Raw genomic sequence first — 23,389 nt, 5'->3', positions numbered from 1 at the left:
TATGACTCCTTGAGCCCTGCTTTCTCTATGGTATTTGCTTAACAAATATTTGTTGAATGAATCAACTTATTAACACAATAAAGGCAGCTGTCATTTTTTGTCAAGCACCCCTTCCTGTAATTCAGTCACTATTTGCTCCAGGCTGGGATCTGGAAACCAAGAATAAACTCAATGGGGATAAAAAAAAAAATTATAAAAAGTATTTTACTGAGGGTCTATGAAATTACAGTTCTAAAAATAGAAGTCACATTTTTGGTCACTGTGGTCACACCTGACTGATTCAAAATCAGCCTTTATAAGGAAAATGTTTAGCTGGTAATAAGTACCAGATGTTACCATCTGGAGAAAAACACAATTAACCTGAATATTGTAAGGAGAGCACAACCTTTACCAGATTAACGTCCTTACTCTAATGCAGACTTGGCTAGGGCACAGTTTACACATCCAGAAACCATGTGATGCCCAGCCCCCATTCAGCCAACATATCCACAGCACAGTTAGATACTCATCCCTTCTATAAGCCTGCCTCATCCAAAAAGAACAATGAAGAGGCACCTTGATTTGCCTTTGATGAAAAATTATGTGACTCACTTTTAGCAATGATTAGGAAAAAACTTATATTAGCATTTCAAGGTCTGAATGAGATGCTAGGATCTGGTTCTATTCTTCCATAGCAGGCTGGCTCAGATGTGCCTGGCTCCATGTCAAATCCTTTGGAAGTAGTGTTGCCAAATTTAGCAAACAAACAATCAAAGAAAAACAACAAAGCAAGAAGCAGGGTGGCAAACTAAATTAGAATTTAAAACAAGGAATAATTTTTTTAGTATAAGTATGTCCCAAATACTGCATGAGATATACTTGTACTAAAAATGATTTGTCACTCATCTGAATCAAATTTAACTGGACATTCTGTATTTTACTTAGCAATTCTGTTTGGATAGCTTAAAAGAAATCCTAGATAGAAAGGAGAGTTGAGTTCTGTGGTAGGGAATTAAGGTAGTTCTTTTCATTGAAAATATTTTATAGTAAAATCTCTGTACTCAGTTTTAACAGGAAAACTGAGATATACTGGTAAATGAAATACTTAGTTTCCAAGAATGAGAAGGAGATAGCTGCATTTGATGGGTGAAACGGAATGAGCATAATTTAATCTTCCCATGATGACTCAGGGTATTGCAGTGCCTGAGGTCACCCTTGCAAACTTTGGCTAACATAGGAGCACACTGATATGTGCAGAAGCGGCCGTTAAGAGACTTCTGGTGAACAAACACAAGTTAACAGAGTTTGCAGTATGTTCTCATACATCAAGCAGTAACTCTCCAGGGTTATTTTCCTCAATATCCATATTTGCCAAAACGATGAAGCCTGTTTTGTCAAAATAATGATAATGCTCCTTTGTTAATCACCTATAAAGCAGAATGGTTTGTCCCAATCTTATTTTTTAAATATCTTTCTATGGTGACACCTACTCTAGACTCTGGATTTTCTAGGATTATTGTATTTTCAAAAAAAATAATTTCTGAATACAAAAATTAGGTGAAAACTTAAGGGCTCTGGAGACTTTGGAAGTCAAGTGATGCATTCACAGGGTAACTTTTAAATTCAATAGTTTTTGTTTGTTTTAATCTAGTTTGAGTTAGGACTTGACAACCCAAGAGGAGAGGGTGATATTTTGAAATTCAGTCATTGTTTGTGGATAGAACTGCAATTCATTCATTCATTCACTCATTCACTCATTCATTCATTCAATAAGTGTGTTGAGCACGTGTTATGGTCCAAGCATACAGGACACAATAGAAAATAAGGCAAACATGGCCCCTGCTTTCACGGGTCTTCCAGCTCAGCAGGGACGCTGAAGCCTTGTTTCTCTTGCATCTGCTTCTGGCAACCAAGAAGAAAACATGGATACCATTGTCTCCTCAGAGGCTCTGCTTGCTAGGACTTGTTCTAGTCTCCCTTCATTGAACACCACCCACGCCCTCTGTCATTTGCTGGGTACCTTTTAGTGAGCATTTACTCTAAGCCGAGTGTGTTATATTCGTTCAATTTAATCTTCACTACAGCTGAATTAAGGTCAATCTTACTGACCAGGAAATGGAGGTCAGAGGGACGAAATGTCTTGTCCACGGTCACACATTCACCAAGTGGCCGGTCCAGAGTGAGGCCTGGGTAGATGTGTGCACCCCTTCTGTCCACGTGACTATCATTATAACATACTGCCTTCTCCAAAAACCTGACTTGGTCAATTATTTGGAGACTGTAGCCACTGTACTAGAGAGGAGTATCTAAAATATATCAGGGGTCATGATAAAGAGACTAGCATTAGCACTCTGAGCCTAAAAGCAGTATCTTTTGGGGGGAACAAATAACTCCTTAAAACGATTGTAAAATAAAATATGTGTGAATATAAGAATATGCTGTTTTAGACATCAATGTTTAAATACATAGGTCATTTAACTAGTCCTTTAATATGTAACATTAAGTCATGTAACATTTTTATTTTAAAAATCCAATACACTATTCATCTTCTTCACATGTGAAGACTCCTATGCCTAGAATGAACTCTCAGGGATATCCTTGTGAAAATGGAAAGGGGCAGTTCAAGTGAATGTTTTATTTAACTAAAAGGAGCCCCTCAGGAGTCCGAGTTCAGATCAACACGTTTGGAGTCACGAAATTACTTCTTCCTCTTCCTCCTCCCCTTCTTCTTCTTCTTCTTCTTCTTCTTCTTCTTCTTCTTCTTCTTCTTCTTCTTCTTCTTCTTTTGGTACAGTGACATGAAATTAGAAATGAGCCAGAAATTTTGACCCTGACCTCAAATGGCCTTGTTTCTATGAATTTATGGGTAGCTTCTCAAATTTGTAACGCTCTGAAAATTACCTAGAACTTTTCCTCACGTAAGTGCTGATCACAAATAAAGCCGAGGTTATATCTAACTTTTCAATGTTCCTTCTTCCTCCAAACCTCTCTCCACCCAATTCCTGCCTCCAAGACCTTGAACTTTCTAAGTCTTGAGATCTAAGAATCAGATGTCAGTTTTTACTTTCCAACATGGACTCTCCTATAAACTAGTATAGTTTTTTTTTCTTTTTCGTTTTTTCTCATGCTGCTTTTCTCCAAATGGCTTGCAATTTTGTTGAAAACTGCCCAGGTGGGTGTTTTTCCCCACCTCCAAAATCAGTGTTTTTCTTCTCTAGACATAATTATACTAAAGAGGATAAAAATAAAAGCAATAGTGATGGCATTCATGGAAGAAGAGATTAAACGCCCTAACTATGTACACTAACATAATATTAAAAGATAGTTCAGAGACTTTTAAAATTTATTCACTTCTAATGACGTTTCAGTGAATCAGTTACTGATTCTGTTTAACTTTTAAACTTACTTTGAAGGTTACGTTGTATTGCTTTTTTTTTTTTAAATGAAACTTTTGCAATGTATTTACTTAAATGGAAAGGAATTCTGGTGCGACTGCTCTTCGAATACTTCAGAATACAGCAGGGTTCACGGGAAGGTCAGTGGACAAGTCATAGCTGCATTGATTGCCGCAGGACTACAGCGAGAATAACAGTCATGACCGTTTTTTTTACTTCTAGCTCTGCCCTGCCTGGCCTACCTTTTTAGTCACTTAATGCCTCCCTAGTGCACCTTCTTCATCTCTCAAATGAGTAGAATCCCTCCACTTACATCAGTTTAACAGAAACCTCGAAAGTCCTATTCATGTCAGAAGAAACACACAAAAAACTAGAAGCGTGAACAGATTGATTTCTAGTGTTAGTATATGCTTTCCACGGAGGATGGATAGATACTGAGACACAGAGTTGTCAGGGGAGTTAGTGAGTAAAGCCGTTAAACTCCTCCTTGATCTTGGCTGACACAGCCACCTGTAGCCTTCAAAATTAAAAAGATAAAGTGATGGAGAGCACGTCATGTAATAATTTTTAATTGTAAAACTACTGAGCACCTTGTCGGTGGGCCGTGCGCCCAGGAAATGGGGACAGAAGCTCGGTGCTCGCCTACATGGAGCTTGCGGTCTAGTGGGAAGGCGTCACTTTAACAAACACCGGCCACACGCCGGGCTGTGCTGAGGGCTTTAGACCCTCGAGCCAATCCACTATCCCAACAACCCTGCATGGAGTCCACTGTCATGACTGTTTCCTAGGTGAGATAGCTAAGGCTTTGAAAGATAGTCAATTCCCTCCCCAAATAAGCTAGTGAGGGGGTACCAACAGGACTTAAAGTCAGATCTGTCTAAATCCAAAGGACATACTATTAGCCACCAAATGAAAATGACCACATTTGTATAAAATAACTCTGCCCATATTTAAAAGTTTACATAAGTCAAAATGAGGCAATGTTCAAGCTGGAGCTTACCTGTGATCTTGCAACCGTATACTTCAAACCTCATAGATATGCCAGTTTCCCAAGTCACAGGTTTGATTCGGACAAATCGAGTTATGAGTGGTTTAGGGAAAACTCCAAACACAACATCTGTGGGGTTGGTGTTTCCCTGAAAGATCTATGTAGAAAAAGAAAATGCCTTTTAACAACAGACTCTTTAGATTTAAGACGAATGCAAAATTATGTTTTCACAAATGCCTATAAAATTATTTACAACTTCAGCATTGTCTATCAAGGTTGAGGCGGCATTAAAACCTTGTCATGTTATTTTTTCAAATGAGAGCAATCAGAAAAAATCACGTGTAATACAGAATGTTGTCCTAATCATCTATTCAATTTTCTCTGAGCCTAGAACCTCCAAAAACACTATTAGAAAGGCAACATTTGTTAAAGGCTACATGCTACTATCTAAAAAGGTTGGAAATCATTAACTTCATCATAAGGACCTACAGAATACTACAGACATTTCACGGGAACCCACACTACTTTCCCAGGAATCCCCAGAAGGAGTAATTTTGGAGTTCAGTGTAGGGTCTGGCTTTTTGAAAATTCTAGGTTCTATTCCCAGCTACAGCACTGGGGCAAGCAGCTTCCCCCCTTTTAACTCCATTTCTTGATGGAAAATCGTATCCCTGACGTTAATTAATAACTTCCATCTTTTTTTGGGTTGTTGGTAAAAATCATGTGTTAGTGGTCAAAATCAAAACCGAATTATAAATGCTACGCAGCTGGAAATCAGCTTTTCCAGGGCTCCTGCCTCTAGTTTTAAACATGAGTCATTTTATTCTAAGAAAGATGAGGCACGTAACTGCAACTGTAGTTATGTGCCAGTCACGAACGAGTTTCCCACAAGGATCTGCCGGGCCACGCTGCCTGGGCATGACGCCACAGCCCTGCTCTCCAGCAAGATCTCTGAGGAGTGGAGACTGTTGGCCATGCTGGAACACTCTGGCGCTAGAACTGCCTCCGGAGGAGCCGAAAGCCTCCATTCCTCTGGCTTTTCCTTCAGCTCTGCTCTGGGGAGACCCCACATAGAAGTAAAAGCCACGGGCGCTCTGCTTCTCACCCAGCCTAGCTGCGCCATATTCCTGTTAGGTCGTGTCCCTGGGGTGTGACTGGGCCCGTCAGAGGCCTGGAGATTCCTCCCCACCTTTCCAAGTAAGTTCTCAGAGGAGGACCACAGTTTCCCAGGGCTCATCCTTCCCCTGGGAGAAAAGACTTCTAAAAGTCAGGGTGATGTTTTTGCTTCATTTGGCTTAAGTGGCCTGCACGACGGAAGGTGGTCAAATGCGTTACAAAGTTGGCTGTTAGCCTGATCCCTCTCCAGAGACGGTTTAATATCATAATTTATCCTAGCCTGTGATGGCCTTTAGATTTCTGTCCTACTTCAGCAAATCTCTCTGGGAAACAGTCTGTGTGGGAGCATTTTTGTGTGACAAAGAGTAATGGGTAGCTGCCGGCGGGAGTAGAGTCCCAAACCGTAACGCTTGAAGGGTCACCAAGTCCACTTCAGGGAGAGACCGGCCGCCAGTTTAGGGGGCTGCGTGCTCCAGCAGAGGCTGGGGGTGAACTCTGGCTCACACCGAGGGAACCTCACGTCTGCTGAAAACCTCGGCAGTGCACACGTTCCATTCCACGCAAAGAGGACGGCTGGAGTTGTCTTGAGAAGCTCCTGCCAGCTCTCCCTGAAGAAAGCAGGGAAGAGGGTAGAGGGCAGTGTCGGAGAGACCCCAAAGTACAGGGAAAGGAGGGTGCGCAACAATATCGAGACTTCAGGTGGGTGTTCAGACCGCATTTAGCTTCGACGGATGTGCTCAGACGCCACACCTCCATCTTTGCTGAATCCTTCTTTATTCTGTCTGCCTCACCCTGGAAGCCCTTCTGTTGCCAGGATGCTCCAGATACGGGCCTAGCCGTGTGCATTGTCAGACACCCCTCAGAACCTGGGAGTGCTCCCTGACCCCCCCCTCTGGGCCACGCGGATGACCAATGGCCAGCAGCTGACGAGGATGTGTCGGGGAAGCCCCACTCATGTTTTAAAGAAACGGCCTGAAGGCCTGAGGTCAGCTCTCCTTGCTCTCTCTGGATTCTTTTGTTCGTTGGCCTGTCCTTGGCATCAGGGTTTTGTTTGTTTGTTTGAAACCAAGGCATGTCTTCCAAAAAATACTTCAAGAGTAAGTCATGAAACTTAGCATCAAAACGTACTTGCTAAAGCTTCACAAGTGTTGGCTGTGAGGGTTTCTCTTCCCCAGATGGAGGACTGGTTCTGTGTCCGCCAGGGCTAGACAGTGGCTTTGAACTTGCTGTCCATAGGAGTTTCCTCCCACAGAGCAGCTCTCCACATATCTACTTTCATCTTGTCCGCCCTCAGTAATCAAAGGGAATTAACTGTTCTCTCACTTCACACTCAGGAGGCTTTTCTTAGTTCCAGACCCAGGAGGAGAAAACCAGGCCACGTATGCGCAGAAGAGAGACAAAGACCTGTTAATTGGCCTCTTCCCAAACTCAGAATTTCAAGTTACCTAGATCTTTGCTACTATCCTTATCAATTCCATGCCTTTCTACTCGGCTTCAGGGCCAGCTTTTAATTTGGGGGAAACGGCGAATATGACTTCTCAGACATCTTTTGATTAGTAAATCAGAGCAAGCGGAACTTCAAATAAACAGGCAGACTGAGAACATCTCAGTTCCAAATGATTTGGTGCAGGGCGCCCAGGGCGGGGCCTGGCTGGTGCGGCCTCTTCGGTTAAGAGTGGTGAGGTGGTCGCGTCCGACGGCTGTGTGATCTGGGGGAACACTGTGAACTGCCTCTGGGTCGATTCGTTCTCACAGAAGCAGCCAAACACACTTGTAAATTAGTTTGTGAGCCACAGAGGGTAGATGAAAAGGAGTTTTCTAAAAGCAGCGCATTACTGAGAGGAAGAAAGAAGGAATCTACGAGAGAGAATGAAGAAACACAGGGAAACCAAACAAAACAACACGCCTGAGGTTCTAAGAGGACAGGGCTTCTCCTGTGTACAGTCCGCCTCCCCGCGGGAGGCTTAAAGTGATTCTTGAGTCTGACACTTAATTTGGCTGGTATTGACTTTTCTTGGAAACATCTGTATAATTTCCTCCTGACTTCTGGATCAGGGAACATGAGACCCCCTTGGTCAGATATAAACCTCTAATTGCACTTTTCATTTTAAATCAATCCAAAACTAAACCAGGCCAGACAGAAAGCGCCCAAATAAACAAGTAAAAATTGATCATCCATTTCAAAGACTGAATTGGGTGGGGGGGGGGGGGGAGGTGGCGGCCACACTTACGACAGGTTTATTTCCCTCTTTTATGGTGATCCAGTCTTCCCCGTTGGAGCTGATGTCTATTCTGTAAGTCTTGACGTAATATTTCTTCTTGGTTTCCTTTGAAATAGCTCCCTGTGTCCCAACAGCAGTGACAAAGCGCAGAAGACCCAAGTCTACCTGCAAAACAATACAAGCGAGGTCAGTCACTCACCCTGCACCACCATTACCTGAAACCTCTTTTTCTGTGGGTTCCAGTTTTCACCCACCTCAGAGCAACAGGCCCTAATTCCATCTGGCAACAACAACCCCTAACTTCTTTCTAAAGGAAGGCACAGGTATGGGGCACCTGGGTGGCTCAGTCGGTTAAGCGTCTGCCTTCGGCTCAGGTCATGATCCCAGGGTCTGGGATCGATCCCCAAGTCAAGCTCTCTGCTCAGCAGGGAGCCTGCTTCTCCCTCTCCCCCCTGCTCGTGCTCTCTTCTCTCTCTCTCTCAAATAAATAAATAAAATCTTCAAAAAATAAATAAAAATACTTTCCAAACAACACATCAGTGTACGTCATTTTACATTTATCAGAAAATCAAGACAAGAATAATTCGTACATTGGACTTTCAAGAGGCTTGGACTAGAACTCGGGTCTGATGGGATCCTATTACGCTTGTCAGCATCTGCCCCCTCCCAAACAGAACGCAGACAGAAACAATATGACTCTGAAAGCACTGTGAGTGTTGTGGTTTGGAGAATGGGCCAGAGATTTATAATCCGGAATGGAAGGGAGACAAGGAAGGTAAAGTAAGGATTTTTGTTTCATCTTTAAATTCCTTCCTTCCCCCTGTCTTCCCACAGCCTTTCTTGCAGTTTGGCTCGAGAGGCAGGTGGATTCCAAGGCACCATCTGGGAAGGACTGAGGCCTCCATGTGACAATGTCTAGGGTTCGTAAGCTCCGACTGTTAAGTTTCCAGTGGAGAGTTCCTCAATACCAGAGCCTGGTCTTTGTCTCATACCCATGAAGGTTGGGCTGCTTGGAGGGCAACACAGCAGTGTTGACAGGGGGTGACCAAAGCCTCAACGTCCATGATTTCCTCCCAGAGGTCTGCAGTGGCTTGGGTTGTTCCTGTGACCATATGACATGAGTGGGCAGGGCAAAGATCTAGGCATCAGGTGTTCAAGGGTCTAGGATTGGTTCTGCCACTTGCTAGCTGCGGGGCCTTGGACAAGTCACTTCATCTTTAGTTTTACTGTCTTCATTTGCTAAATAAAGGAGTTGGACTAGATAACCCGGAAGGCCCCTTTCAGCTCTGACTTCCGATGATTCCATGTTTCCAGTAAAGTAAACTATAGTTGACCCTTGAACAATGTGGGGAGTTAGGGGTGCCAATCTGCCGCATAGTCGAAAATCAGTGTGTAAGTTTTGACTCCCCCAAAACTCAACTAATAGTCTACTGTTGACCAGAAACCTCACAGATAACATAATTAATCGATTGACACATATTTTATATATGTATTATATACTATATTCTTACAATAAAGTAAGCCATAGAAGAAAAAATGTTATTAAGGAAATCCACTTACAGGACCATACTATAAAAAAAAAAACCCACTTATTAGCATACCCTCACAGCTCAAACCCAGGTCGTTCAAGGGTCAACCACAGGTTTTTTTTCTTATACTTTTCTTATTTCCATCATTAGTAACCAAGAATAATCTTTAAACAAAAATCGTTACTAGTTTCTGTATGTTAGAAATATTTTCAATTTCTTTTTTGGGATACATTCGATTATTTGCTTAAAATAGTTTCCCTCCATTTATTATACCCTCTACCTATTTTATTTGTGCATAATGCAGATCCTTTAGAGAAATGATACACAAGTATATGGCAAATACTTTTTAAAGGACACAGAAAGTGACTGCACATTACAACTGCTTCACATTAACACAATGTTTCAACAGCACGTTCATTATTAAGAGGTAAGAGAATGCCATTTTCCAATGAGAATAGCAACAAACGCCAAAAAAACAAAAACAAAAAGCCAGAAACATACCCCCTACCCACCACTACCACTTCTGCATCCCGCTTTCCACCTACTGCAAGACAATTTTCAGAAAACAAAATTTCAATTAACCCTCCAGTCCTATAGGCCATGAACACGTAACGAATTTCCATTTAATGTACAGTCAGCCTCATGAAGAATGACTATTGTCTTTCATGAATTGCTTTTTCCTGAAGGTCCTTGGAGCAGTTAAATCAACATGTTGCCAATTCACTTCAAAAACTGAACAAAAAGTTACATCCAGGAAAAACAGCTATATCACTAGCCCATAAAAGCCAACTTGAAGTTACACAATTCAGCAACAGGAGATTTCATCTAGAAAGGAAGGGAGCACCATCCAATGTAAGACTGTCCTTCTTTCATTTACTTGATTTTACAGATATAAAATTTATGCTCTGGTTGCTGTCGCCAGATCTAAGAGGAAAAAAGAGCAAGACTTTAATAGAAATTAATAGTTTAGGATAATAATGGTAAATGTTTTAATCTTAATTTAACAAATAAATATTTACCCAACACATTTTTTCCAAGTACGTCTACTCAATAACCAGAATTTGACTTTTTTTCACAAGTGAATCATAAGACTTCGTATGAATTTGTGCACAGATTTCAAAAAAGGGAGGCAATCCATGTTTGCCAGATTTAGCAAATAAAAAGAGAGGCTGTTCAGTTAAATTTGAATTTCAGAGAAACAACAAATATTTTTGGGACATGTATGTCCTCTGCGATATTGGGGCGTCCTAACAGCTGGTCCATGGTTTACTTGAAATTCAACTTTAACTGGCTGTTCTGTATGTTATCTGACAGCCTTAAATCTAACTGTATTCCAGACAAATAACCAAGGGATTTTAAGTTGCCTCAAAAACTCTCTAGATTTCCTAACTCTGCAATCTGAAAGTTAATGGGTACTCTGGACATGGTTGCACTCAACAGTTTCAACTGTTTTCAAATGCTCTCAGAACACTTAGTGCTTTACTGACTATCCATTGAGTCATACCCAATGCCATATCCACTTTCAAGCTGAAGGGCCCTTAAAATCTTGATGTCCAAGGGAGCATGAAGCAGAGCTATTTAAATAAACTCTTCCTGTCAAACTTACAAATGGCTCTTCAGTTTGGAAATGATTAAATCCCCAAGAGTGCATATTCAGCTCAGGCTGATTTGAAATAACTCTAGAACTTCGTTCCCTGGCTGTCCCTTTTCCTAATTTTTAAATTTCGTTTTTAGGGTAAAATTTGGTTACCAGGTCGGAAAGAAGTTACTTGGTTGTCAACTAGAAAAATCCTAGGCATTAGAACAATTGACTTTAAAGGAAGGAATAACTGACCGCAATTAACTGGGTATCTAACACGGGAAATGTCCAAAGTCCCAGGTAGAAAGGCCCCCAAAACATATGCATGAATCCCTTGTAAAAAAGAAAAAAAAAATATTTTCTTTTCTCAATAGCAATGAAATGTATTAGCCCCCTCCCCTTGTAATTGCATAAAATTTCCTGCTGTGCTTTAAAATTCTGCAGATTCTCTTATTTATCCCACACTGGGATACTTGAAATTTCATTTCATTTTTCTTCCTCACATTACTGCCACTGGGTTTCGTAAGGATGAATGACAACCTCACAAAATGATTAGGGCTGGGGCCTGAACCTTTGCAATTAAAACCGGATGGTACCCAGAACTCTAACAAGACACAGCCTCCCTAGCACTGTGGGAGCTCTCATGGCAACACCGGGGAAGTTCTTTCAAGTCTTTTCACCCTAGGTGTCATCGAGGAATGCCCTCACAGCATTTGGGTTTGGGAGAGGTGCGTTACCCTCAGCCCCAGAAGCCCTACTGCTCACACTTCCCGTGCGGCTGTGTAGGAGACCCACAGGGCCTTACTGCCTAAAGCCTGGGTGTTTACACTTCCCCACCAGTGAAGCCGGCTCTGCTAATAACGACATTGGCCTCCGTCGACCTTTTTAGACCCACCTGCTGCATCTATGCCTCTGCAACCGTACCTTCCAGCTACATTAAATTATTTGTTATTCCTCACACAAGATAAGCCCTTCTGTTTTCCTGCCTTGTCACACGAAGTTCTCTTGACCTAAAATAACCTTTTCCTCTTTTCTGACTACAAATGACTCTTTTCTCTTTCTGGTCTGGTAGGCAGAATGAAGTCCCTTCTTCCCCCCACGATGTTTGGTGCAGAGCTCATGTCTCCACGGTGGAACTCATCATGTTGTGTTTTGCTCCATCCAGACTTTTATGATTTCTTCTAGGGAGTATCTGCTTTTCTATAGAGAAAAGTAATAGCTGCCACGTGAAAATTTATAAGATGCAGAAAAGATTAAAGAAGAAAATAAAATCTCCATAAGACCAACATTAGGAAATAGCCACCGATAATATTCCTTCCGGAATATTTTTTTCTACGCAAAATATATGTGGCTGATATATGTATGTTTTGTCATTATGAAAATGAGAGCATATTACCTCTACGTTTGATAACTTGCTTTTTGTTTAGTTTGATGGATACAGTTCATGCCTAAAGTATTTTTCAATGGCTTCGCGTAGTATTCCACAGTGAGGCTGTAGCATAATCTATTTAATTGGTCCACTACCTGCGAACATTTTTATTCAACTTAATTGACATTCACTCAGCGGACACTTCATACCACTTCTCCCCTAAGTTCTATGGTAAGCGGTGAGGACATAAAGAGAAGTAAGAGTGTAGGAAACACACACACACGATGACAGAATGGAGTGCTGCACAGAGGAAGGAAGGAATCAACGTTTTACCCAGACACTTGGAGTCGGGGCACCGCAGACAATTCACAGCGGACTCTGATGTCTAAGACAGGTGTTGGAGGATACACAGTAGAAGCTGGCAAATGGCACAAAAGGGAAAGAATGTTCTGGTGAGAAGGAGGAGAAGGAAGTGTAGAGGTAAGCAGGAGGAAATGAATGAACGAAATAAACGGACCTTTAAACAACTTACTGTGGTTCCCTCACCACGATAGCCCTTTTTTGTCAAGAAGTGTATTGCTCTTTTTTTTTTTTTTTTTTAAGAAGCGCATTGCTCTTTTAAGAGTATTGTGCTTTGGTCACTTTCAAGCCAAAATAATTAGTTTTCATGAAAACTCTTCTAAATCAGCCACTGGCCATCCTCTTGGTGGTTTAGCTTTTTGAATTATGATGAGTTCTCACCAACCTCACATCATAATAGACTAGATTGGCGACCCAAGACAGGCAGCTGGAAAGACAAAGCTACAACCCCAGAACAGTTTTACATAATGCCACCCCTCTGTGTTTTGGAGCGTTCACCGTTCTGAACAATCCTTCCTTTCTTCCCGTAAAAACTCAGACACACAATAACCATAATTAAGTAACCTGCTTTCCCTAAATCCAATCAGCTCTGTTCCAATCACTATCTTCTCATTTTGAAAGAATATCATTATTTCACAGCTGCTTTATTTTTAATTGGAAGATGGATGTGATTTCACATCTGAGTTTGATGCACTTCTGAGGGTGACGGGGGGTGTGAGGATGGGAGGGGGGCATGCACGGAGCCGCACATCAACGGATTCACTACAATTGTTGAATGTTTCACTCTGTGTGTGTGACGAACATAAACATCTGGTACTTATCTGGTAGTATGTAGACTATTTTACAGAAGTCTAGCGCACTCCTTTTGAGTTCTGGCGGCCACTCTCTGAGTTAGCTTATATAGCCCCGTCAGCAGAAATGACCCAATATCCTGTTTCCAATATAAATATAAAATTCTAACACTGCTGGTAGACTGTCTACCCACATCTTACTTTCACTGTGTTCCACCCCCAAGGAGACGATATGGCTAGACAGCAGATACAGAAGAGGAAAGCCCAGTTTTCATTTTGGGTTTGGGGAGAGGCTCACTAGTAGAAGAAAACAGCTGTCCTCATCCAGTTCTGGGGGGCCGGGATGGGGTTCTAGACGCTCCCGTGGGGTGAGGGTTCCCCATGGCATGGATCCTGACCATGATTCTGACTCGCTCATTGTTGGAAGATGTCTACATGTATAATCCACATGTACTTTATGGCCATGGCATTGTCCTAGTAATGACAGGAAACACATTCCCCAGATAAAGAGAAGCCAGGAGAGGCACACTTTTTACTGGGAATCATTTGAGGACAAAGCGCACGTTTCAGCATTGTGTAGTAATTCACGTAGCAAACCTCTGCGAACTGCTGGTTAAACACCAGCATGCAGCCTCCGAGCCATGAAATGAATATCCTTGCTTTCTGTAATAATACATAACCAGCTATTGGTAATGTCATAATGTGGAAAGCCTCATTTCTAAAATGAAAATCTGTCTTGCTCAATAAAATACTGCCCATTGAGCTAGCATTGGCCAGGGAGCGTTTACCAGCTTTTAACATTCCCAAAGCAGGTCAATACAAGAGCCTGAAAAAATACAGGACAAAGGACTGAAGTCTGATTAAAAACAGGAAAAATATTTTGAAGCAGGGGGAGCATGTCGGATTTTTTTTTAGAGCATCTCTGATGACTCAAAGAGCTGTTTAATTCATCACTAGACACTACAAGCTAAAGAAAATATTTTTAAGCAATTGTCTCATTTCCTTAGATAACACACATGTTTTCTGATAAGGCCTGAGCATTTGAACATTAATGCTGTTCTAGGATCCGTGGGCTTAATTCAAGCATCCGATCATTGCATTCCTTAACTTAACATCTTGGACTTTGTATAGTTACCAACAGGAATATAATCACTTTATAGCCAGTGACATAGTTCTCTATCTCTTTATGTATTTTTTCACTATTACTGTATCACATAAGAAAATACTGATGGCTCAAGTTACTATATTAATAGAAAAATCATAGGGCACTCCCTCTGTGTCAGGCATTTTATTAAGGGCTAAATTTACAATCATTACCTCTTTCAATTCTCACAACAGTCACGCATGGAGGGCTTTATGGACAAAGCAACTGAGGAACAAAGTGATATGTGGACCCTGCCCAGAGTCACACAACTCACCAGTGACTGAGCCAGGACTTACCCAGATCAGATCCGTGGCCCATGTGCGAACACTACCTCCATGCTGTTGCCCCATTCGTATTGTAAAACATGGTAATTACTGAAAGATAGTTGAGGATTGCTTCCTCAACAATAATGAAATCTGATTCTTCTTTTTTAAAAAATATATTTTTGTATAATTATAGAGAATTTGAAGCCATTTATGATTACTTGGACCATGAGTTTAACATTTACACTGGCTATCAGAAAGCAAACCTTTGCGAGTGATTCAGTTATGCTGTTGAAAAACAAGACAGTAGAGAGGGATCTTTGTTAGCAAAAGATAATGAGGAAATGTTTTAAAAATTCTGGTAAAGAGTAAAAATATACAAGTTTGTGAAAAGTGTAATGCAGACAGAGCCTCGCCAATTTTCCTTTCTGGTCTTAATTGCCTGAATTAATCTCTTTCTCTCTCTCTCTTTCTTCATAGCTAAATTAAAGGAAAGAATTTGTAACAAAACTCTGGTAGTAAAACAATCCTACGTGAATGAAAGAGGAGTTCTATCGGAAGCCGAGAGCCAGCCACTTAGAATAACATTAGATAAGGCAGTCACAGCACAAATACAGTAGAAAGGCTGGTTTCTTTGACTTGCCACTGAACTTATAGCACAAGAACAAGAAAAGGGGCAAGAAAAACTAACTCCCCAAACAAGGTCTGACCTTGGTCTCTTCTGGCTGATAAAGAGAGATCATACTTACGTGGGTTCCTTTGTGTCTGAATTCATTGCACATTCTTTCGATCTCATGTTACTTTTTTTTTTTGCATAAATCAGAAGCAACTAATTAAAAAAGAAATATTTAATTCTGATATGTTCTTTGAACCAGAGTTCCATCTGGTTCTGTTTAAATAGTAAAATCTGCTGTAGTTGTTAACATTGGCAAGTGGCATAGGCACCAAAGAAACAAAAGGGACCCCGTGCAGCAGGTTCATACTTTTGCATTTCAACTAGAGACATTTCCAGAATCCTGCTACTCAAACCACTCCAATATGGAAACCATAATGATGGAATGTTCTAGAATGGAGGCACCACCACTGGTATACATTTCCTCAGTGTGATGGACACAGCATTAGGCTTTGAAGACCTTTGGTTTGACAGAAGTACATGGAACTGTGACACTCACCAAAAAATGCTCAGCTTAGTTTATGAAACACATTCAAGACATGTACGGGCAAAAAGTCTTCACATACTATGCAAAACCTGAGGTGTTTTTTTTTCTTCCATATTTTCTTGGACAGATATGATTGTGTTCAGAAAAAATCAGACAGATATTCCATTTGAATTCCTTTCTTACGTGAGACACCTATAAAATCTGGACATCGGGACACAATCTATTCTGACAAAAAAAGAGGAGAAAATGAAATGTGTTGGGGTTTCCGTAGACTCTGGGATATAAGTAAACTGCATCTAAGACAAGTTGAAACTCTCCTGTCGAGTTGAAGAGAAAGGCTGGCTAAATCTCCATGCCTAGATCTTGAGAAAAGATGAATATTTTTAAGATGTACACTGGTCTGTGAACTCCTTTCTTCTTTAAAATGAAGAAGCTTCTTTGCTTCAATACCATGTCACCTTGCACATGGGTACCTCTGAAACCTTCAATAGCTCAGTCAGGAAGATGATACTTCAATGGCCCCTTTTCTGACTAAGATTTCCAGAGATTCTTGCTGAGCAGTAAAGGACTCAGGGACTTACTACTTTCAATTAACATTTTTTGAATGTGTGTTTGTAAGTTACATTAAATTTAAAACCTTAGCCTAATCCTTTGATGTGGGAAGAGGACAAGTATTCAGAACAGACCAAATGCAATTTCTAGAAACTTGGTTAAGAATGGAACTTAAAAATGTTACAGTAAAAACTGCTTAATTGGAATTTCTTAAGAGAGAAAAGGAAGTATGCTTCAGGTTTGAAATAATTGCAACCAGTTTCAAATATATATAAACACCATGTAGATCTCCTAGTGAAAAGCATCACAGGCGAGTCGTAGCATGTGCTCTTGCTAGATGGGTTCCCAGCAAAGATTCAGTGAGTGCCTACTCCATGGAGGTTATGTGCTGACATGGTGCTCTCCTTCCATACCTCTGGGTTCCACCTGTTAATTGTTTATGTGTAAGACCCACGAAAACTCGCAAAGTGTTCTCCTGGGAGAAGACCTGAAGTGTAGGACTTGCATGGGGGAGGTAGGCACAGGAAAGCGGGTGGGTCCAGTGGTACTAGCTGACCACAGGGAGGCAACACCAGACATCCCATAAGATCAAGTAGATTGTGTATACAGATCTCCGGCTCCTGATATCTGTCTCTGCCCAAACCAAAAGGGTAGAGTATGGAAGAATGGATAAAGGATGGTATGGATTACAACCATTTTACATTTTAGCACAATTTATTATCTCTGCACATAATTCCTTTGTACAGATAGGACTGTACTATATAAATAAACATCAATTATTGTTCTTCTTCTTACTAAAATATTTGGGGGCAGACTCTAAGCTAATGAACGGAGCCATGGGGCATGCTCACATAGATGTGTCCTACAGCTCAATCATAGTGCTTCACATATCATGGATGCTTGAACTCAAAGTGTGAAATTAAACTGAAGGATGCTGAGTGTCCATTAAACTCAACATGCATTTATTGTTTGCCAGGCTCTGGAAGCAAGTAGGCCTGTGTGGAAATAACGATAATACAACACAAAGTAAAAAGTGCCACCATACTGACAGACGAGGCATTATGGCCTTCCATAGAAGAAAGACTCCTTACAGAAAGAGAAGGAATGGGCTTTCTGGAAAAGGGGTCAGTTGAGTCATTCAAACCGGATCTCGTAAGATAGCGTAAGACTTTGGCCCGGGAGGGGGCCAAGATTGATGAACTCAAGGCAGAATCAGCTGGAAAAATATCCCACCCAGCTGCCTGTGTTTCAAAATATCTGATATGATGAATATTTTCCTTCTATCTAATATCTCCTGGCAGAGCTGATTTTAGAGGGCTAGTTAAGGGTCCAATGCACCCCCTCCTCCCAACACACATCACCCTTTGCGTGGGCCTTCATGTGGTCCACAAATCCAGGCCAGGAAGAGCTTGGCAAGTGACAGAGAGACAATGAAATCCTGCCTGGAAGGAGCTTTCAGCTCACGAGCGTGCACTCTCTGCCGGGGGAACTGCGCAGTGCACGCCTTCACTGCCTCTGGGAATCCCAGCGTTCCTGGGGCCACCCCTCAGCCTCACTCTGCATGAGTCAGGGACTTCTCTCTGGAGCCCAAATGGCACACTCCGCGGTCCGGTCCTGCCCTATGTTTATATCTACATTTAAGAGAAAACATTTCAGCAAAGTGGCATAAAAAGTTATGTTTATTCAGGGATTCGCACTGCTGTTGAAATCATGCCACTGACTCCTCAAACATTAAAGGAGCAGGCAGTGAGCTCAGATCATGAGCGTATAATGGTGGGTATTTTTGTTTCTGCGGAGGGAAGTTGGTGATTGGCAATTACTCATTTATCACACAAGTAAGTGCTGGATATTTGGGTGAAAGAGAGGGAAGGTTCCCAGATTCCTGCCCTTTAGTCAGTGAGGGACAAAGTCAAGGAAACGATAAATCTCAATCAGAGTGGGTAGACTGCATTAAAAATGCTCAATACATCCTGGACTACAGGGGAAAAAATGGGGGGGGGGTGCAGGCAGCATGTGATGGCATAAAGTACATGTCCCAAAAGTGCCTCTGTAACTTTGACATTAAAAAGTGACCTGGACAATGTTATTCAAGTTAATCAGCCATCCTAAGCCTTAGTCTTCTCCTCTTGCCAACAAAAATACCAAGGCTTACTCCATTTAGTGGCCATGCACAGTTATTATGAGGATCATTATGAAGCATTCATACACACATTAACCATAAGAATGTGACCCTAATACTTTTTTTCTTAGTCACTTGGGTAATTGGTGTGTGTGTGTGTGTGTGTGTGTGTGTGTGTGGTTTGCCTGTGGTACCCAGATTATAACTCTTTTGAACGAGGGGCAGAATCTTTCATTTTAAATTCACCTGGCCCTTACCTACAGTGTCTCATCCTTAGCAGATGCTCAATATATTCTGCTGAATTTAAATTCAATGCTGTGTCAGTCCAGCCTTGCTGGCAAGGTCTGAAACTCCTTTCTTCCAAACACACGCCAACTACCTGTCATGAAAGTCAAAGTCAGTGTTTGAGCAGCTAACTTGTACACGTAAGCTAGGAATGTGATTATACTTATCTTGGTATTTATAACTGCAAATATTATAACTACTCATAAAATTTCCAGTCCTTTGAAAAGTCCACTACTCGATGCTGGAGACCGCTGCACGAGTTTCATTGGCTAGACTCATGCTGTGTGAAGTATTCTTTGTTACTTATTTCTCAAATGACCTCTCAGTAGCTTAGTATGTGTCCTTCCTCCCAGAAGTCACCCCAGAGGACAGTAGGACGTAAATGTTTTTTTTTTTTTCACAATATCTGTCATGCTCCCAACCTCACGTAATAACTTACTTTAGAGCTAAGTTATTTGCAAGCGTGATGCGCACGGAATGTTTACGTATCTGGTATCTTAGACTTTTCCCATACCCACCCTGTGTTTTTTAAAAGGGAACGACATCAAAATTTCACTGCATAACTGTAGGTCTCTATCGTTTTACCTAAGTAATGTGTGGTCTTTATGAGATGTTGCAATTATAGGGCGCCTGGGTGGCTCAATTGGTTAAGTGTCTGCCTTCGGCTCAGGTTGTGATCCTGGAGTCCCGGCATCAAGCCCCGCATCAGGCTCCCTGCTCAGCTGGAAGTCTGCTTCCCCCTCTGACCCTCCCCTCTCTCATGCTCTCTGTCTCTCTCAAATAAATAAATAAAATCTAAAAAAAAAATAAAAGATGTTGCAATGATAGCTGTGTGTGGCTGGGAAACGAATGCAGATTTTGGCCCTTTTGTGATCTTCGTGTTTCTCTGTCTTAGGGTCCTCATGAGCGGGCCTCATGGGAGAGATCCTGGAGCTGGCTCCGCCCCCAGGTAAGGCTGCATGATGCCTTCCTAGGAGCAGTGAGCAGTGACTTCAGTTATGGACACATACATCTTTCCAATTTATCAGCAGGTTAAAGAGATTTTCAAATCTAAAAGACTATAAAAATATTAAATGTCCTGTATAGGTAAAGTGTATTTCTGTTTCAGAAGCTGTGGTTCCACGTTACCCGTAAAGTTTCATCTGCACGAGTGGGGAGATCCCTAAATGGCTCCAGATAAACACACATTTGTACTCAAACAGCGTCTGTCTACTCCAGCACAAACAAAATGACTTGTTTATTATTAGTTTTCCAGTAAGTCAAGCCTTTAATTTTTCTCCCTCCTCCTAAAAGCTTGGTTTCAAAAACAAACACAAGGATGAATTTCTGGAAACTAAAGACTTGCAGATGGGGGTGATGGTCTAAATCAGCCTCTTGGCCTATAAACTCTGACGGCATCCTTTTACACCGATTTTCCATGTATTTCTTCAGGGATCTAGGTGGGCCTGTCATGTTAATGAGAATTTCATGTGCTGATGAAGAATCGGCAAGCGCAGGTGTCCAAGAAAACTCCTCTCTTTGGCATTAACAATCCTGCGAGGAGCTGATGGGATTATTGAGATTAAAGTTGGTCGCCCGCCTAAGGTTGTTAACGAATGCCGCCCCGGAGACAGGAGAGGAGAGAAAGAGCAGGCCGCCTAGGTACAGCTGGCTGTCAGAAAGTGAGCATGTAAACATTCCGTCTTAGAAGGGATGCCAGTCATTCCTGAGAGCAGATGAAATGAACTTGACGATTTACTATTTGGTCAACGGCGTTTTCCCTGTTGGAAGCTGACCATTTGGCCAGGAAGTGTATACTGATTCTTTATAAGGGGGTAGGAAAAGCCTTGAAATACTGAATTTTCAAAAAAAACCCAACCCACTTAATCGTTTGCAATTGCAATTCACAGTCGACGTTCTGCAATTTTGGACTGACCGACTCTGTGTGGGAGGTGGAAAATGGAAACAAGGAAAGGAGAACTGTTCTATAATGATTAGTGATTTCCAGGCTCCTCTTCGAAGAAAGGGACAAAGCATGGCATCATTCCGTGCTCTGAAGATACGCTGCTTTGCTATCCAAATGTCATGTGAAAAAAAAATCTATCTATATTAATTTCATGCATTTCAGCCTGGGTCACACAATGAGAAAAATGCATCTGTGCGACTACTTTCAAACCACAGGAGAATGAGCACAGATGTTACACTAAGCATATCGTGTTATTTGTCCTCTAGCAGTGCCTAAAGTCCTTAACATAATGGAAGCTGTGACTTGCATTTATCCACTGGAACCATTCTTAACACGTGGTTGGATACATCTATTTCAGCCACATACTTGGAGGTGACAAGAGGTGAAATGCTTTCTTGGTGAACATGGCCACATGTTGTGTGTGTGTGCACGTGGAAAGGGTGCTTCTTGACAGAAAAACAGGGAGCTGAGGCTCATATTTGGAAATGCTAAGAAAGCATTCCATTCAGATAACCTTGCAGGTTTTCAGAACAGTAAGAATCCTGTCCCATTGTTACTATACTCTTAGATGCAAAGTTGAGGATAAGAACACATCACTTTGCACGGTTTTACTAAAACAGCCAGTATTTTAAAAGAAATTGAATGAACTTGTTCGTAATCTGTTTGTTTGAATTACTTTTTATAAAATGATTTTAATTCAGATGAATTGTATATGACACACACGGATATTATAAATCTAGACACTTCAAAGAAGGTAAGTAGATAAACAGATACGTAAATTCTTCTTAAAAGCAGCAAAATTCTTAGAGTAAGGGGCTGGATTATTGTATTACAGAAGTTGATAATCACAGTTAATTTTAGCAGATACAGGAACCCCAAATTACCTACTCCTGCCTCCTTCTCCTTTTTGTCCAACCACCCGAAGACACAGGGATGTGCAATTGGACATCATCTCAGACGCCTCCCATATTTATTGCAATAAATGAGATTCATGTATTTCCTAGTGGCTGATGGAGTGGAAATATCGTGTTAAATGCGCAAATGTATTGATTGGTTTTTCTTTACATGGAAATTGACTTGTTAAATAAATGAATTCTTGCCATCTTGGCACTGGAGCTTTTTGAATAAATAAGAGCATCCTTATAAATGAATGCAATATTTGGAAATGGAAGTTAAAACTACAGAAATAGTGTAATATGTGTGTGATAGAATGTTGCTGATTGAGAGCAGTCTGGATTTTTAAAATAACGTTTAAATAATTAGGCCAGGAAAATCCTGCATGCTGTTATCTTCATTTTTTAAGATTGGGAACTTAAAAAATATTTTCCCTTCTCCACATGAGCTTGGTGTACCTCCTAAAATATCAAAAACATTTTCCTCAGTATTTCACATTTCATGATGCTCTAGCTTCTTTTTATTATCATGAGTACTTCCCACTGCAAATTCTATGTTTCATTTCTAGATTCTCAAACGGACGGCTCTGGCCAATTTCTTGTACCTATAGCCCTAAGACTGTATGTCTACCTGGGTCTTGATCTTTCTCTCTTCTGAGAAGGATCTCTCTGCAGCAGCTTTAGCCCAGAGTAAGTACATCAAGTCTTAGAAGCTTAAGACGACTGTAATGTCCTTCTTCATACAGCCTCATCCAGGATCCCTGGGGCTCCTTTTTTTTTTTTTCTCCTGTCACTTTTCTGGGCTAGTATGATGGCCTATCAACATCCTTGGAATTGCATGTGGTATTTGACTTCTTAAAGAAAGAAAGAAAGACCGGGTATTGGCGGGACTTGAAGGTGTAAACAGTCTGTCATGGTCGGTGAGCCTATGCCTTACGGATAGTTCCTTCAAAGATTGGAAAGACACAAAAGATGAACTCTCTGGGCTTCATCTTATCCCCCCCAGTGGGCTGCGTATCCCTGGGAGCTAATAAAAAAGAATCAAGGAAAACAGGCCCCACTAGTAGAGTTTCTATGTGAAATCCTCAGAGAAGCTTCATGGTGAAGCCAGCCTAAACAATTACTTGATCAAAGGATAGAAAATCTTTTTAATTAAAAGTAAATTTCTGCTTTGTGCTGCCTCACACGATAATCGGTAGTATTTAAAACGAATTCCAGTTATGCTTCATATATTTATGTTTTCATTTAGACAAGCCCAGGGCACCAGCTGATAAAGCACATTTATTTTTAATACAATCACAGAATCTTAAATGCCTGAAAAGACTTCAGAAGCTGTCTGGTCCAATCACCCATCGCCTGAAGAATTTTATCTATAGCCCTTCTCAGCCCTGCTGAAAGAATAAAGGCGCTTATTTATTTTTCTTCTAAATCCAGAAAACGGAGTTAGAAATCTAAAGCATTAGAATTATAAGAAAATAAAACTTTGGCAAAATTAACACTTTGTTCTTCTGAAGAAAGGCAAATAGAAGAATGTCATAAATGGGCTTTTTAACCCCTTAAGGCTAAGAGAGCTGAAACACACACACACACACACACACACACACACACACCAAAAAACCCACAAAAAACACCAAAACAAATCGTCACATCACTTGCACAAGTACGTATGTGATTATTTTGAGTCATAACATGTACGATAA

The 23,389-nt window shown here is 41.2% G+C and overlaps 1 protein-coding gene across 15 annotated transcripts in view; it reads right to left on the bottom strand.

The window, feature by feature from the left end:
• NRP1 (neuropilin 1) overlaps positions 1-23,389 on the bottom strand; it is a 136,845-nt gene that overhangs the window by 32,876 nt on the left and 80,580 nt on the right. For all 15 annotated transcript variants that reach the window (XM_048219534.2, XM_048219536.2, XM_048219530.2 and 12 more), the window contains 2 exons: positions 7,710-7,865; positions 4,375-4,519 (listed from right to left, as the gene is read on the bottom strand). In XM_048219534.2, coding sequence (XP_048075491.1) covers positions 4,375-4,519; positions 7,710-7,865 — 301 coding nt within the window. The remainder of the gene's footprint in view (positions 1-4,374; positions 4,520-7,709; positions 7,866-23,389) is intronic.

This window comes from Ursus arctos, unplaced genomic scaffold (assembly GCF_023065955.2).
Source record: "Ursus arctos isolate Adak ecotype North America unplaced genomic scaffold, UrsArc2.0 scaffold_30, whole genome shotgun sequence".
In the NCBI taxonomy this organism is placed as follows: domain Eukaryota; kingdom Metazoa; phylum Chordata; class Mammalia; order Carnivora; family Ursidae; genus Ursus; species Ursus arctos.
The sequence above is the reverse complement of the archived record's forward strand: the minus strand, read 5'-3'. Positions and strand labels throughout refer to the sequence as shown.